Genomic DNA, 16497 nt, shown 5'->3' with positions numbered 1-16497 from the left:
AGAAACAAGCCGAGAAAGAAATTAGGGAAACGACACCCTTCATAATAGACCCAAATAATATAAAGTACCTCGGTGTGACTTTAACCAAGCAAGTAAAAGATCTGTACAATAAGAACTTCAAGACACTGAAGAAAGAAATTGAAGAAGACCTCAGAAGATGGAAAGATCTCCCATGTTCATGGATTGGCAGGATTAATATAGCAAAAATGGCCATTCTACCAAAAAATGATCTACAGATTCAATGCAATCCCCATCAAAATACCAATCCAATTCTTCAAAGACAGAACAATTTGCAAATTCATCTGGAATAACAAAAAACCCAGGATAGCTAAAACTATCCTCAACAATAAAAGGACTTCAGGGGGAATCACTATCCCTGAACTCAAGCAGTATTACAGAGCAATAGCGATAAAAACTGCATGGTATTGGTACAGAGACAGACAGGTAGACCAATGGAACAGATTTGAAGACACAGAAATGAACCCACACCTATGGGCACTTGATTTTTGACAAAGGACCCAAAAGCATCGAATGGAAAAAAGATAACATTTTCAGCAAATGGTGCTGGTTCAACTGGAGGTCAACATGTAGAAGAATGCAGATCGATCCATGCTTATCACCCTGTACAAAGCTCAAGTCCAAGTGGATAAAGGACCTCCACATCAAACCAGATACCCTCAAACTTATAGAAGAAAAACTAGGGAAACATGTGGAGCACACGGTCACTGGAAAAAATTTCCTGAACAAAACACCAATGGCTTATGCTCTAAGATCAATAATCGACAAATGGGATCTCATAAAACTGCAAAGCTTCTGTAAGGCAAAGGACACTGTGGTTAGGAGAAAATGGCAACCAACAGATTGGGAAAAGATCTTTACCAATCCTACAACAGATAGAAGCCTTATATCCAAAATATACAAAGAACTCAAGAAGTTAGACCGCAGGGAGACAAATAACCCTATTAAAAATGGGGTTCAGAGCTAAACAAAAAATTCACAGCTGAGGAATGCCGAATGGCTGAGAAACACCTAAAGAAATGTTCAACATCTTTAGTTATAAGGGAAATGCAAATCAATACAACACTGAGATTTGCTCTCACACCAGTGAGAATGGCTAAGATCAAAAACTTAGGTGACAGCAAATCCTGGCGAGGATGCGGAGAAAGAGGAACACTCCTCCATTGTTGGTGGGATAGCAGACTGGTACAACCATTCTGGAAATCAGTCTGGAGGTTCCTCAGAAAATTGGACATTGAACTGCCTGAGGATCCAGCTATACCTCTCTTGGGCATATACCCACAAGATGCCCCAACATATAAAAAAGACACATGCTCCACTATGTTCATAGCAGCCTTGAAGTTATAATAGCCAGAAGCTGGAAATAACCCAAATGCCCTTCAACAGAGGAATGCATACAGAAAATGTGGTACATCTACACAATGGAATTTTACTCAGCTATAAAAAACAATGACTTTATGAAATTCATAGGCAAATGGTTGGAACTGGAAAATATCATCCTGAGTGAGGTAACCCAATCACAGAAAAACACACATGGTATGCACTCATTGATAAGTGGCTATTAGCCCAAATGCTTGATTTACCCTAGATGCCTAGAACGAATGAAACTCAAGATGGATGATCAAAATGTGAATGCTTCACTCCTTCTTTAAAAGGGGAACAAGAATACCCTTGGCAGGGAATAGAGAGGCAAAGATTAAAACAGACACAGAAGGAACAGCCATTCAGAGCCTGCCCCACATGTGGCCCATACATATACAGCCGTCCAATTAGACAAGATGGATGAAGCAAAGAAGTGCAGGCCGACAGGAGCTGGATGTAGATCGCTCCTGAGAGACACAGCCAGAATACAGCAAATACAGAGGCTAATGCCGCAGCAAACCACTGAACTGAGAACGGGACCCCCGTTGAAAGAATCAGAGAAAGAACTCGAAGAGCTTGAAGGGGCTCGAGACCCCTTATGAACAACAATGCCAAGCAACCAGAGCTTCCAGGGACTAAGCCACTACCTAAAGTCTATACATGGACTGACCCTGGACTTTGACCTCATAGGTAGCAATGAATATTCTAGTAAGATCACCAGTGGAAGGGGAAGCCCTTGGTCTTGCTAAGACTGAACCCTCTGTGAAAGTGATTGTTGGGGGGAGGGTGGCAATGGGGGGAGGATGGGGAGGGGGAACACCCATAAAGAAGGGGAGGGGGAGGGATTCGGGAGATGTTTGCCCGGAAACCGGGAAAGGGAATAACACTCGAAATGTAAATAAGAAATACTCAAGTTAACAAAAAAAAAAAAAAAGAAATACTCAAGTTAATAAAAAATGCAGAAATAAAAAAGGAAGAAAAAAGATTTATAAAGTACATTAAAAAAAGATATTTTGTAAATTTGCTTTTGCCACAGAATATCTTTGTTTCTTCATCTATTGTAATTGAGAATTTTGCTGGATATAGTAACCTGGGCTGACATTTCTGTTCTTGTAGGATATGTATGACATCTGTCCAGGATCTTCTAGCTTTCATAGTTTCTTGTGAGAAGTCTGCTCTAATTCTGATAGGTCTGCTTTTATATATTACTTGAACTTTTCCCCTTACTGCTTTAAATATCCTTTCTTTTTAGTGCATTTGGTGTTTTGACCAGTTTGTGACAGAAGGAATTACTTTTCTGGTCCAATATTTTTGTAGTTCTGTAGGCCTCTTATGTGTTTATTGGCATCTCTTTCTTTAGGTTAGGGAAGTTTTCTTCTATAATTTTTGAAACTGTTTATGGATTTGCTAATCTTCTCTCTCTTCTATAACTATTATCCTTAGGTTTGGTTTTCTTATTGTGTCCTGGATTTCTTGGAATTTTGTGTTAGTATATTTTTGTATTTTCATTTTCTTCGATTATTGTGTTAATGTTTTCTATGGTATCTTCTGCCCCTGAGATTCTTTCTTCTATCTCTTGTATTCTGCTGTTGATGCATGTATCTATGGCTCCTTATCTTATCTAGGATTTTTATCTCCAGGATTGTCTCTCTTTGTGAGTTCTTTATTGTTTCTATTTCAATTTTTAAATCCTGGATAGTTTTGTTCAATTTCTTTACCTGTTTGGTTGTTTTGTTCCTGTAATTCTTTAAGGGAGTAGGGATCTTTTTGCTTGTTTCTTCCCTAAGGGCTTCTACTTTTTTATCTGTTTTGTCCTGTATTTCATTAAGGGAGTCATTTATGACCTTCTTAAAGTCTCTTTCATCGTCATGAGATGTGATTTTAAATCCAAATCTTACTTTTCAGTGTGTTAGGTTACCCATGAATTGGTGTGGGAAGTGATTTCTGATGATGCCAAGTAGTCTTTATTTCTTTTGCTTAGGTTCTTGAGCTTGTCTCTCACTATCTGTTTATCTCTGGTGTTAATTGGTCTTGCTGGCTCCGACTGGAGCTTTTCCCTTCTATGGGCCTGTGAACCTGTGATCCTAGGAGTGTGCACCCTCCTGGGAAACCAGTTCTCTCTGGGTGGATTTTGGGTATGAAGGGCTGTGGACTTCCCTAGCTCTAGGCACAGCTAGAGACATCTAGAGATCTGAGTTTCCTGTGCCCTGTGTGTTTCTGTTGGTTTCTGTTTTGGACATTTATTGGTGTGAAAGTGGTGATCTTACTTGTGGGCTCTGGAGGGAGAGTACTCTTTGGTGACTCTCTCTCTCCAGGCTAGATTTTGGTACAGAATGCTGTGGGACAAACTTAGCTCTGGGCACAGGTGAAGACTGCAAGGATCCTGTGCTGATTGTGTTCTTATGCTATCCTTTAGGTGCCTGGTTTTTCCTGGTATTAGTTGGATGGTTTTGATGGCAGCAGGATTTCTTGGGAAAGTGGGGGGAAGCCATGGAACAAATAGTGAAAGTCAGGTGCCTGACTCTGTTAGTTGTATTTCAGGTAGACGCTACTCTGCAGGCTATGTCCTGGATGGACCTTACTCTGCAGGCTGTGTCCCAGTTGGACCCAACTGGCATGGTGGGCATATCTGCCTAGGATGAGATTGTTGGAGCAGGGTTCCAAGCTTTTTAGTCTTGGGGGTCCCTGAAAATTTCCACAGTAAGCAGAGCATCAATGGTCCTCCAGACTGAAGAGCAAGCCCAGAGATAGACACTGGGACTCAGGCAACCATGGGCAATTCACCTCTATATGGTGCCCTAGGCAGACTGCTTGATTGTATTTTGATGTGATTTTGGGAATTGGGGGCAATTTACCATGGAACAAGCAGGCAATGAACTGAGCATTTCAACCATTAAAGGACAAGGTAAACTCTCTTCTCAGTTCAACAAGTGGTGAATATTTTACAAAATTCTGAGTCTGATGAAGGACAATTTAGCAAGGATTATCTTCCTTTTTCTGATTCAAGTGATGGTTACATTGATTAAGCATTGAGAAAGTAAAATTGGTGATTCTGAAAATGAAAGACAGAGTTGGAAGAAGGGTGTATGCCCATTCCCCTCAATCAATCAAGTGAGAGGGGAGATGCTGGTGTGATCGATAAGGGTTGGACTAGGAACTTTGTGACACCAAGAGTGGATCTAATCTTCAATGAGGATGATAAAGTGCCAATGTGCATCCCAGATCATATCACTGAGAAAAGCATGAGCATAGATTTTTTTTTTCTCAGAAGGCCAGGAATGGAGGGTAATTATGTTCCAGGGCCCAGGTCTGGTAGTGTAGCCCAACAAATATCAGGCCAGGCTGAGTTTCATTGTGTTACCTCATTATAGAAAAGCAAAAGTTGGTGATAAGGTTCACTGCTAGAGCATGGCCATTCCCAGAACCACACCAAACAAAATAATCGTACTGAAATGCTATATAAACTACACACATTGTAATATGTTCAGTTTGCCATCTTTGGGCATGTGGGGATATATACTCTTGAAGACCTCACCTCTGTCAGAATAACATCACCTTCAGGAAGATCTTTAAGGCAAGAGTGTTTAACAGAGACCACAGCACAACTCCAAGTAGCATTAATTCAGATCCAGCATTCCACCTTTCATGTACTGCCTCTGAGCAACAAGTGCTCATTCCATGCTTTCCAGCCCCTGGTTTTTCACAAACCTCTGATTCTTAGGATTTGACTGGGTTAAAAACCTCATCTGAATAGAATCATGAAGGACTTGTGACTGACATGCTTCATCCATGATTCTCTGAGGGACTTTCTTACATATTTGGGAGAGAGAGGAGGCTACAAAGATTCTGCGGTCTCCTTAGAAGCTAGTTTCCTGGTAATAGACACTGTATCCTGACACTAAGTGAGCAGCAGGCAGGAGTTGCCTGGGAGACACTACTGCATAGTTGGTTACATTTTGTCAGGTTCTCTTTGAGGGGAGTATAAGACATGGTTTCATTCCATAGCTCTGGCTGACTTGAAACTCAGTGTATGGCCCAGGCTGTCCATGATTCACTACTCAGCTTAGGATGACCTCATACTGGTAGTGACCCTCCTCCTCACTCTGTGGGGTGCTGGCATTATAGCAAGAAAATGTCATGCCTGACAGGCTTTACTTTGCTTTAAAGGCTAAATAGTATTCCTTTGAGTGTATGTGCTACATTTTCTCTACTTTTTTACTGTGATAAAAAATGCTGCATACAGCATGGGTGTGTAGGGGTCTCTGGGCATTCTACAACCTCAATTTCTGAGAGCTATGAGATTTTTCTTACTTGTAGATGTTTAATAATAAACACTGATGTCAGAATACAAGAAAATAGGACATTTAACCTTTCACCCTTTCTGTTGTAGGCAAACAAGTAGAAGGACACTGGTTCTGCTGTGGCATGAAATGCTATTATTTCATCACTGACAATGTACAGTGGAATGGATGTAAACAGATCTGCCAGGCTTGCAGCTTATCTCTTCTGAAGATAGATGATGAGGATGAAATGGTACTATAGACCCTTACATACTTCTTTATACTTAGATCTCTCTCTAAACCTTAGATGATGAGATATGAGCCCAGGCAAGGGTTTTAAAAAAAGAGTCCTTCATGGGTTCTATGTGATGTTTCTGTAATGTGAGAAAAAAATTGTTCAGTAATTGTTTCCTAATCGACTCTTTCCTGCTTTCCATTTAAAGTCAGGATTCAGCATCAGTTATGAAGAGATTTGTTTCTAAAGAGACAATTGGATGTTTAAAGTCTCCTTTCTTCTTCAGAAATCTGCAACAGAGTGCCTCAGAGAAGCAAGTCTTTCTCTGATGAAGTTTAAGCATTTGGCTCAGCACAACCTGTGACCTATAGTTACGCATCTTCATAAAGTGCTAACTAACATGCCAGAAGCAGATGCTTAGGGCTTGCTCTTTGGAAATTAAGAATGTGACTGCTTGAGATGAGTAATTGGATGACGACAGGGAGAGTAATGAACCACTGAGTCTATCCCCAAATTAGAAATGATGTGAGAACCATGCAAGTAAACAGTCGTATCAGTTAACTCATGGTGATTTCACTGAACATGTCTATAACATTTATTTTATAATATTTTCTGTATCATTAAATGTCTATCTTTAGAAGCTAGTATTTAAAGAAAAAAACAAAGTGGTTAGGAAACTGACATTGTCTGTTAATATTTATTACTAAGGAAATCTCTACAAATATGGAGATTATATTACTATGCAAAAATGCATGTAGTATCAGTTTGAAATGTCATTTAGAATATGGTAGATGATTTATATATCAGTTTAATACATATCTAAACAATTGCATGATTAATACTACAGCATTGTTATATATTTAAATAATTTAATGTTGTTTTTTACAGTCCAGTCGTTATTGCCTCCTGGTTCACCCTCTGACTGTTCCTGTTCCCATACCTCCTCCCCCATCTCTACCCCACACCTCCATCCCACCAGACCTCCCCACTCCATGGGGCCTCTAGTCTCTCACTGGGGCCAGACCAGGCATTATTATAACTTTTAATGTTAACTAATGATATAAAGTTTTATTAGATATAGTATACATAGTTACATTTAAACCTGTACTATGATATATATTCTGAAATTTAATGTGTCATTATGCTACATTGATGTCACATGTAAGGCATACTAAATACTTCCAGATGTCTTCCCATCCCCTCCTCAAGTTCTGTCACTTCTTGATCTGAAATACGAAAGCCTTCTTCTCTGCAGAATGGAATTTAATACTCAGCTTTTTGCACAGGAATTTTCATCTTAGTAGATTTGCTTTGAATACAGGACGTCACTTATGATGAACACTTCTCACATGTCTCTGTAGTCTTCTGGAAAAATCACATGAATAATTTTGTGAAGTGTCAGAAATTATTTTTTTCTGGTAGTCACTTTTTATTGGATTTTTTTAAAAATTACATTTCAAATGTTATCCCCTTTCCCCGTTTCCCATCCATAAACCTCCTATCTCATCTCCCTCCCCCTTCTTCTATGAGGGTGTTCCCCTACCCAACCACCCACTCCTTCCCACTTCCATGCCCTGACATTCCCCTACAATGGGGGGTCCAGCCAGAAATGATTTAATGAGCCAGTGTGTAGTGTATATTTGGGTTTGTAAAGCAGAAAGATTGTGAGATCAAGGCTAACCTTAGCTACATGTCGAGATTTTGTCTAAGAAACACAGTCACAAATTATTTAATGAACCATGTATCACTACACATGAAGCTACCATGTTAAATAGCTTATGAAACTGACATTGTTTTTAACAGAAATGAGCTGCTCATGTGAAATGACTTTAGACATTTTTCTCCTGCAGGATAGGACATCAGAGAATTAATGGAACTATCTAGCAAGTTTCCTGGTAGTTCTCTTACCAAACAGATGGAAATTTTATCACACGATAGATATGTTGTTTTCTTTACAGAACTTCCTTAAGTCCCAACTTCAAGGAAAGAGATACTGGATTGGATTGACATATAATAAGAGCCCAAAGAAACAGCAATGGATTGGTGACCCACCTAAACTGTGAGTTTCCAGAACCCTCACACTCTACTCTAATGCTGGTACAGGAGTTGAGAGAATTGTGTGCAAAGGCTTTCCTTGCATTTCACATAGAGTTCCTCATTTCTAATAAAGCTCACTGGTAAGAACAACATGGAGAAAGTAGTGTTTGGACAAGTGCTAGACAAGGAAAAGGAACAGTCTAGAAACTGCCTGCAAGTGATGCAGTACTGAACACAGGCCAGGATTTTCAGATGCACAAGGCACAAGCAAGCAAAGGCTTAAGAGGACGTGAAGTGACCAGATCATCTTGACAGATTCAATGGGTAGGAGCATCTTTACATTCACCATGTTTGTTTCTATAGTTACTTATATGCTTTTTTATTTATAAATATAAGAAGATATTTATAAATATACACATACACACATTTATAAATATAAGAAGATATTTATAAATACATACACACATATATGTATGTTTTTAATTCAAGGTATTATACTGCAAAACATCTAAGATTTATGTTCATTTCTGATATGGTAGAAAAGTGTTCATTGATTTTCTTAATAATATTTTTTTCTAGTAATCTCTTTAAAAGGCATGTTACTTGTAGTGATACATGATGTTAATACTTGTCCTTGGGAGATATCCAGAGAGTCAGAGGTAGGTGGATCTTTGAGTTCAAGGCCAGCCTGGTCTGCTGAATGAAATCCAAGACAACCAGGGCTTCAGAGAGAGAGAGAGAGAGAGAGAGAGAGAGAGAGAGAGAGAGAGAGAGAGAGAGAGAGAGAGAGAGGAGAGAGAGAGAGAGACTCTGTCTTGAAAAACCACCACCATCAACAAAACGTAATATAAAATAAAGAAAAGGAAAGAAATATTATACATGCATAGAATGAAATTTGATCATATTCATTCTCTTTGAGCCTATCAAGCTTCACCTTCATGTGCCTTAATAGGTTCCCTGCTAACCCAGTTTTTCTTAATTAACTGTAAATAGGTGCATAGTATTTCACTGGAGCAAGGAAACCCACCAGTCACCACACCCTCCATAAAGAATTGAATCTTCCTTTTCTAGAAGCTGTCAACTAACAATAGTAATTCATTAAGGGCAGAGGGCCCTCCACATCTATACAGAATTTGGGAGGCAGGTCTCACGTGGGTAACTACACGTGCTCCCATTTTGTGAGTTGTGGGATAGCCTTGTCATGTCCAGAAGGCAGGAAGAATTGCACAAGGCTTTCCCTTTCTCTGAGTTTTTCTACTTCTTCTTTGTTGTTCCCTGATTCTTATTGATTGTGTTTGGGGAACAGGGTTTGTGACATTGTCTGCTTTTGGGCTGAGTGGATATTCTCTTCTCATCAGCACTTTGACTAGTTCTACAGCTCTGTACTGCCCAAAGCATAAAGACTCTTCTTTGACCAAGGCTGAGAGCAGCCAATGTCTAAGGTATGAACACAAGTGTGAAGAATGCAGTCTGATCCCTGACCACTTAGCAAACTTATTGTAGTAGCTTTCATTGTAGAGCCTGTGACCTCCCCAGTCATAGAGTGGATTTCTAGTACAATACCAAACATGACATTCCTCATGTGGTAAAGGCCTCAACTCCAATAGGAAAGTAGCAAGTTATCTTGTAAAAATATTAAAATTGAACACTCCTTGACTAGCAGATCAGTATGGTTGCATGCAGGGACCAGTGCTGGAGTCTATTCATATCTTTTTTTCCCTGTAGCCTGCTAAAGACCTTCTGACCTTATGAAAACTAGTACAGGGGAAATGATTTCCATCTGATTGGTTTATGATGGATTTCTCTATGTCCTGACATCCAAGTGTGTGGTGTCTTCAGCAGTCGGTTGTTACCATGTAATTGTGTTGGTAATAATGTTGTAAAGGCAATGTCAATACCTGGTGATATTCTGGAGGCCTCTATGGTCTGGCCAATAATTCCTCTGAATTTATCCCCTGCCTTACACTTTGATTTTCATTTAATAAGTCATACTTTCTGTGATTCTAACTACTTTTCAAAGTTGTATTTTTGTTACTATTTTTTCGTAGAATATGTTTTGATCAGGTTTTCTAGAGCTTAGGTTCTCAAAGACTGTCCTTACCTCTCTACCTAACTTCATGTTCTTTGAACTCTGTCTCTCTCTGTCTCTCTGTCTCTCTGTCTGTCTCTGTCTCTGTCTCTGTCTCTCTGTCTCTGTCTCTGTCTCTGTCTCTGTCTCTCTCTCTCTCTCTCTCCTTGCACAATTAAAAACATAAAATTGAAAATCAAATCAAATAAACAAACAAAAACAATAAGAGAAAAATTCTGGAAACAAATAACTCCAAACCCCCAAACACACACTAAACAGTGTTTTGTGTTGGTCAACTCTGTGCTTAATATGTAATGGGTTTTAATAAGGTCTTTTCATACATTCTTAGTATTGGATAATCTACTCTTTTTTTCCTTTTGTATTCTTCCTCCTGGACTCATCAGCATTTGATTCTTAATACTCAGATACCTCCTTCTACTTTCAGATCACAAATTGGTCATGCCTCTGTTATTGATGTTTTTAGAATACTAAATATTGAAGTATCTCCCTAGGAATTCTGTGTTTATCATTAAATGATGTTGCTATCTGGTTATAAATTTGACTTCATAGAATTTAAAACTCATTTATTGTTTTTTGTTGTTTTGAGTTTGGGATTCATGTCAGACAGGCAGCACTCCTGACCCTTATGTCTCCAGGGGCTGGGATGACAGGCTGGTGTGCCTGTGCTCTGTACTGTTCTTTTTCTCTTCAAAGATATCAACCAAACTTATTTATAATTGTTATGTGGTGGTGTTAGTATCTGGAGTTCTATTGGTTTCTGATGGCTTTTGTTCATGATGTCAGTTTCTTTGTGGCATTCTTTGAATTTCTTCTGACACAGATGAAGAAACTATTTTAGCCATGGTACCAACAGTGGTAACTTTCTCAGGATCTTTCATTCAGTTCCTGGGAACATGGGATGTCTGTTCATTTCTATTTAAATGTGGCCCTGCAAGTGTGGACAACTAAGTTCCAAATAAGAAGGGAAAATAACATCCTTGCTTTCCTATAACATCCTCAAGCTAGTTTTCACAGAGAAGGCCGGAGGACATATGGCCTTATAAGTTGTATTAGTATGATGAAACCATTCAGATTAATAGCATTACAATTAATTTTGGTTTTCTAAAAGAAGGATCATTTCACCTAGGCTAGCTCTACTCTCCCTGCATCTGTACCCAAGCTTTTGGATTTCTGCTGTTTTCCAATGTCACAGAGTTAACAATTTTGTTTGTAGACTGAAAGTGAATTTGGCAGGTGGTAGCATTTGATATGAGGTGCCAGGGGCTGAGATAATGCCTGCATCCAGGTTAAGAGATATTTGTGGATCTTGGCTATGCTTTAGAAATGTTCCTTGCTAATGTTGTGCTTTCTAGGTCCAGGACCATGTCTTTAGTAAGGATGTTCAATGGTCAGAAGGTTTTTGTAACTACCACAAGCATTTTCTTATGGCATGTATGTTGGTGTCCTCTGCTTTTTTCCTTTGATATTTCATCCCTGTGGAGTTCTGTGGATTTCTTTCCCTGGTTCATCTTCTCTGGCAGAGATTTTCAGTCCGTTAGTCTGATTCAATCTCCCTGCATTGCCCAGCAGACATATTCTCATCTTCCTGCCTCTGCCTCCCATATGATGAGACTACAATTGTACACCAGTGCATCCATCTGCACACATTATTTAGTATTTGAATGATCATTTTTTTATCGATTGATTTATTCATCTTGTCCTGTCTTTTAGGATAATGACTTTATGCCATGTTCTGCTTATACTTTTGGAGTCTCAGCTCTGCTGCAGTCTCAGTCTGTATAAGACCAAGCTGTACATCTGCTACATATGTGCTTGGAGGGCATGAATCTAGGTCCAGTCCATTTATAATTTTTAGTTTGTATTTCAGTCTCTGGGATACCCCAAGGGTCCAGGTTAATTGACTCTGTTAGGCTTTCTATGGGGTCCTTACGTCTTCAGGCTCCCTCAATTTTTCTCCCAACTCTTCCACAAGAAGTCCCAAACTCAATCAAATGTTTGGTGGTCTCTGCATCTGTTTCAGTCAGCTGCTGGGTGGAGACTCTCAGAGAACAGTTTTTCAAAGCACCTGTTGGCAATCATAGCAGAGTATCCTTAATAGTGCCAGAGATTAGTTCTTGCCTATGGGATGGGTCTCAAGTTAGGCCAGCCATTGTTTGGCCATTTCCTCAGTGTCTGCTTCATCTTACTCCCTGCACTATTTGGAGGTAGGACAGAGTTTGGGTTGAAGGTTTTGTGGGTGATTTGAAGGCCTTATTGCTCCCCTGGGAGTCCTGCCTGTCTACATGAGGTAGCCATTTCACGGTACATATCTTCATTTTAAATTATTTTCACAATAAGGAATTTTTAGTATCAATGTACCACCCTGCAGAGATTACAGGACGTTGAATACAAGGAAGTCAGTTAATCAGATTATTTCAGTCAAGATTCATTATCTATGAGTGGGGATGGGGGAGGAAATAAACTAAAATAACAGTATCACCCTCTCCTCTGTGATTTTACTCCCTCTACACCTTTCTTTTTAAATACAGGCAGAGAAGATCTTTTCTTTGTGCCTCATGTTTATTTCTTCTTTTTATTTGTCATTATTGCAAAGATATCATAGGCAAACATACTCTAAAATCATCTCTTAGTGATACTGAAACTGTGTATTACTTAAGGATTAAAAATCAACAATGTAGAATAAATAAGAACTTGAGTTGTGGTCAAATTTCTATATTTATTACATTTATTTATTTATTTATTTATTTATTTATTTATTTATTTATTTAAGTAACTTGAGTATTTCTTATATACATTTCGAGTGTTATTCCCTTTCCCGGTTTCCAGGTAAACATCCCCCTCCCGCATCCCCTTCTTTTGGGTGTTCCCCTCCCCATCCTCCCCCCATTGCCGCCCTCCCCCCAACAATCTAGTTCACTGGGGATTCAGTCTTAGCAGGACCCAGGGCTTCGCCTTAAATTGGTGCTCTTACTAGGATATTCATTGTTACCTATGAGGTCAGAGTCCAGGGTCAGTCCATGTATAGTCTTTAGGTGTGGCTTAGTCCCTGGAAACTCTGGTTGTTTGGCATTGTTGTACATATGGGGTCTCGAGCCCCTTCAAGCTCTTCGAGTTCTTTCTCTGATTCCTTCAACGGGGGTCCTTTTCTCACTTCAGTGGTTTGCTGCTGGCATTCGCCTCTGGGTTTGCTGTATTCTGGCTGTGTCTCTTAGGAGCGATCTACATCCAGCTCCTGTCGGCCTGCACTTCTTTGCTTCATCCATCTTGTCTAATTGGTTGGCTGTATATGTATGGGCCACATGTGGGGCAGGATCTGAATGGGTGTTCCTTCTGTGTCTGTTTTAATCTTTGCCTCGTTATTCCCTGCCAAGGGTATTCTTGTTCCCCTTTTAAAGAAGGAGTGAAGCATTCACATTTTGATCATCCGTCTTGAGTTTCATTTGTTCTAGGCATCTAGGGTAAATCAAGCATTTGGGCTAATAGCCACTTATCAATGAGTGCATACCATGTGTGTTTTTCTGTGATTGGGTTACCTCACTCAGGATGATATTTTCCAGTTCCAACCATTTGCATATGAATTTCATACAGTCATTGTTTTTGATAGCTGAGTAATATTCCATTGTGTAGATGTACCACATTTTCTGTATCCATTCTTCTGTTGAAGGGCATCTGGGTTCTTTCCAGCTTCTGGCTATTATAAATAAGGCTGCGATGAACATAGTGGAGCATGTGTCTTTTTTATATGTTGGGGCATCTTTTGGGTATATGCCCAAGAGAGGTATAGCTGGATCCTCAGGCAGTTCAATGTCCAATTTTCTGAGGAACCTCCAGACTGATTTTCAGAATGGTTGTACCAGTCTGCAATCCCACCAACAATGGAGGAATGTTCCTCTTTCTCCGCATCCTCGCCAGCATTTCCTGTCACCTGAGTTTTTGATCTTAGCCATTCTCACTGGTGTGAGGTGACATCTCAGGGTTGTTTTGATTTGCATTTCCCTTATGAATAAAGATGTTGAACATTTCTGTAGGTGTTTCTCAGCCATTCGGCATTCCTCAGCTGTGAATTCTTTGTTTAGCTGTGAACCCCATTTTTGGTTTGATGTGGAGGTCCTTTATCCACTTGGACTTAAGCTTTGTACAGGGTGAAAAGCATGGATCGATCTGCATTCTTCTACATGTTGCCCTCCAGTTGAACCAGAACCATTTGCTGAAAATGCTATCTTTTTTCCATTGGATGGTTTTGGCTCCTTTGTCAAAAATCAAGTGACCATAGGTGTGTGGGTTCATTTCTGGGTCTTCAATTCTATTCCATTGGTCTATCTGTCTGTCTCTGTACCAATACCATGCAGTTTTTATCACTATTGCTCTGTAATACTGCTTGAGTTCAGGGATAGTGATTCCCCCTGAAGTCCTCTTATTGTTGAGGATAGCTTTAGCTATCCTGGGTTTTTTGTTATTCCAGATGAATTTGCAAATTGTTCTGTCTAACTCTTTGAAGAATTGGATTGGTATTTTGATGGGGATTGCATTGAATCTGTAGATTGCTTTTGGTAAAATGGCCATTTTTACTATATTAATCCTGCCAATCCATGAGCATGGGAGATCTTTCCACCTTCTGAGGTCTTCTTCAATTTCCTTCTTTAGTGTCTTGAAGTTCTTATTGTACAGATCTTTTACTTGCTTGGTTAAAGTCACACCGAGGTACTTTATATTATTTGGGTCTATTATGAAGGGTGTGGTTTCCCTAATTTCTTTCTCGGCTTGTTTCTCTTTTGTATAGAGGAAGGCTACTGATTTATTTGAGTTAATTTTATACCCAGCCACTTTGCTGAAGTTGTTTATCAGCTTTAGTAGTTCTCTGGTGGAACTTTTGGGATCACTTAAATATACTATCATATTATCTGCAAATAGTGATATTTTGACTTCTTCTTTTCCGATCTGTATCCCCTTGACCTCTTTTTGTTCTCTGATTGCTCTGGCCAGAACTTCAAGAACTATATTGAATAAGTAGGGAGAGAGTAGGCAGCCTTGTCTAGTCCCTGATTTTAGTGGGATTGCTTCAAGTTTCTCTCCATTTAGTTTAATGTTAGCAACTGGTTTGCTGTATATGGCTTTTACTATGTTGAGGTATGGGCCTTGAATTCCTATTCTTTCCAGGACTTTTGTCATGAAGGGCTGTTGAATTTTGTCAAATGCTTTCTCAGCATCTAATGAAATGATCATGTGGTTTTGTTCTTTCAGTTTGTTTATATAATGAATCACGTTGATGGTTTTCCGTATATTAATCCATCCCTGCATGCCTGGGATGAAGCCTACTTGATCACGGTGGATGATTGTTTTGATGTGCTCTTGGATTCGGTTTGCCAGAATTTTATTGAGTATTTTTGCGTCGATATTCATAAGGGAAATTGGTCTGAAGTTCTCTTTCTTTGTTGGGTCTTTGTGTGGTTTAGGTATAAGAGTAATTGTGGCTTCATAGAAGGAATTTGGTAGTGCTCCATCTGTTTCAATTTTGTGGAATAGTTTGGATAATATTGCTATGAGGTCTTCTATGAAGGTCTGATAGAATTCTGCACTAAACCCGTCTGTACCTGGGCTCTTTTTGGTTGGGAGACCTTTAATGACTGCTTCTACTTCCTTAGGAGTTATGGGGTTGTTTAACTGGTTTATCTATTCCTGATTTAACTTCGGTACCTGGTATCTGTCCAGGAAATTGTCCATTTCCTGCAGATTTTCAAGTTTTGTTGAATATAGGCTTTTATAGTAAGATCTGATGATTTTTTGAATTTCCTCTGAATCTGTAGTTATGTCTCCCTTTTCATTTCTGATTTTGTTAATTTGGCCACACTCTCTGTGTCCTCTGGTTAGTCTGGAGGTTTTATCTATCTTGTTGTTTTTCTCAAAGAACCAACTTTTGGTTCTGTTGATTCTTTCTATGGTCCTTTTTGTTTCTACTTGGTTGATTTCAGCTCTGAGTTTGATTATTTCCTGCCTTCTACTCCTCCTGGGTGTATTTGCTTCTTTTTGTTCTAGAGCTTTTAGGTGTGCTGTCAAGCTGCTGACATATGCTCTTTTCTGTTTCTTCCTGCAGGCACTCAGCGCTATGAGTTTTCCTCTTAGCACAGCTTTCATTGTGTCCCATAAGTTTGGGTATGTTGTACCTTCGTTTTCATTAAATTTTAAAAGGTCTTTAATTTGTTTCTTTATTTCTTCCTTGACCAGGTTATCATTGAGTAGAGCATGGTTCAATTTCCACGTATATGTGGGCTTTCTTCCCTTATTGTTATTGAAGACCAGTTTTAGGCCTTCGTGGTCTGGTAGCACGCATGGGATTATTTCTATCTTTCTGTAACTGTTGAGGCCTGTTTTTTGACCAATTATATGGTCAATTTTGGAGAAAGTACCATGAGGAGCTGAGAAGAAGGTATATCCTTTTGCTTTAGGATAGAATGTTCTATAAATATCTGTTAAGTCCA

The 16497-nt window shown here is 39.3% G+C and overlaps 1 protein-coding gene across 13 annotated transcripts in view; it reads left to right on the top strand.

Annotated features, from left to right (window-relative positions):
- Positions 1 to 16497, top strand: part of Klra2 (killer cell lectin-like receptor, subfamily A, member 2) — a 112572-nt gene that overhangs the window by 14861 nt on the left and 81214 nt on the right. For 11 of the 13 annotated variants that reach the window (XR_010065684.1, XM_039108019.2, XM_063286439.1 and 8 more), the window contains 2 exons: positions 5771 to 5913; positions 7854 to 7954. The exons of 1 other annotated variant lie outside the window; for it this stretch is intronic. Coding sequence is in view for 11 of the 12 variants with exons in the window: in XM_039108019.2 (XP_038963947.1) it covers positions 5771 to 5913; positions 7854 to 7954 (244 nt within the window). In the remaining variant the exon portion in view is untranslated. Of the gene's footprint in view, positions 1 to 5770; positions 5914 to 7853; positions 7955 to 16497 lie in introns of those variants that run through there. One more of the 13 variants, XM_039108022.2, reaches the window with a different exon arrangement.

Source organism: Rattus norvegicus, chromosome 4 (assembly GCF_036323735.1).
Source record: "Rattus norvegicus strain BN/NHsdMcwi chromosome 4, GRCr8, whole genome shotgun sequence".
NCBI lineage: Eukaryota > Metazoa > Chordata > Mammalia > Rodentia > Muridae > Rattus > Rattus norvegicus.
Note: the sequence above shows the minus strand (reverse complement) of the source record. Positions and strands in the feature narration are given on the sequence as shown.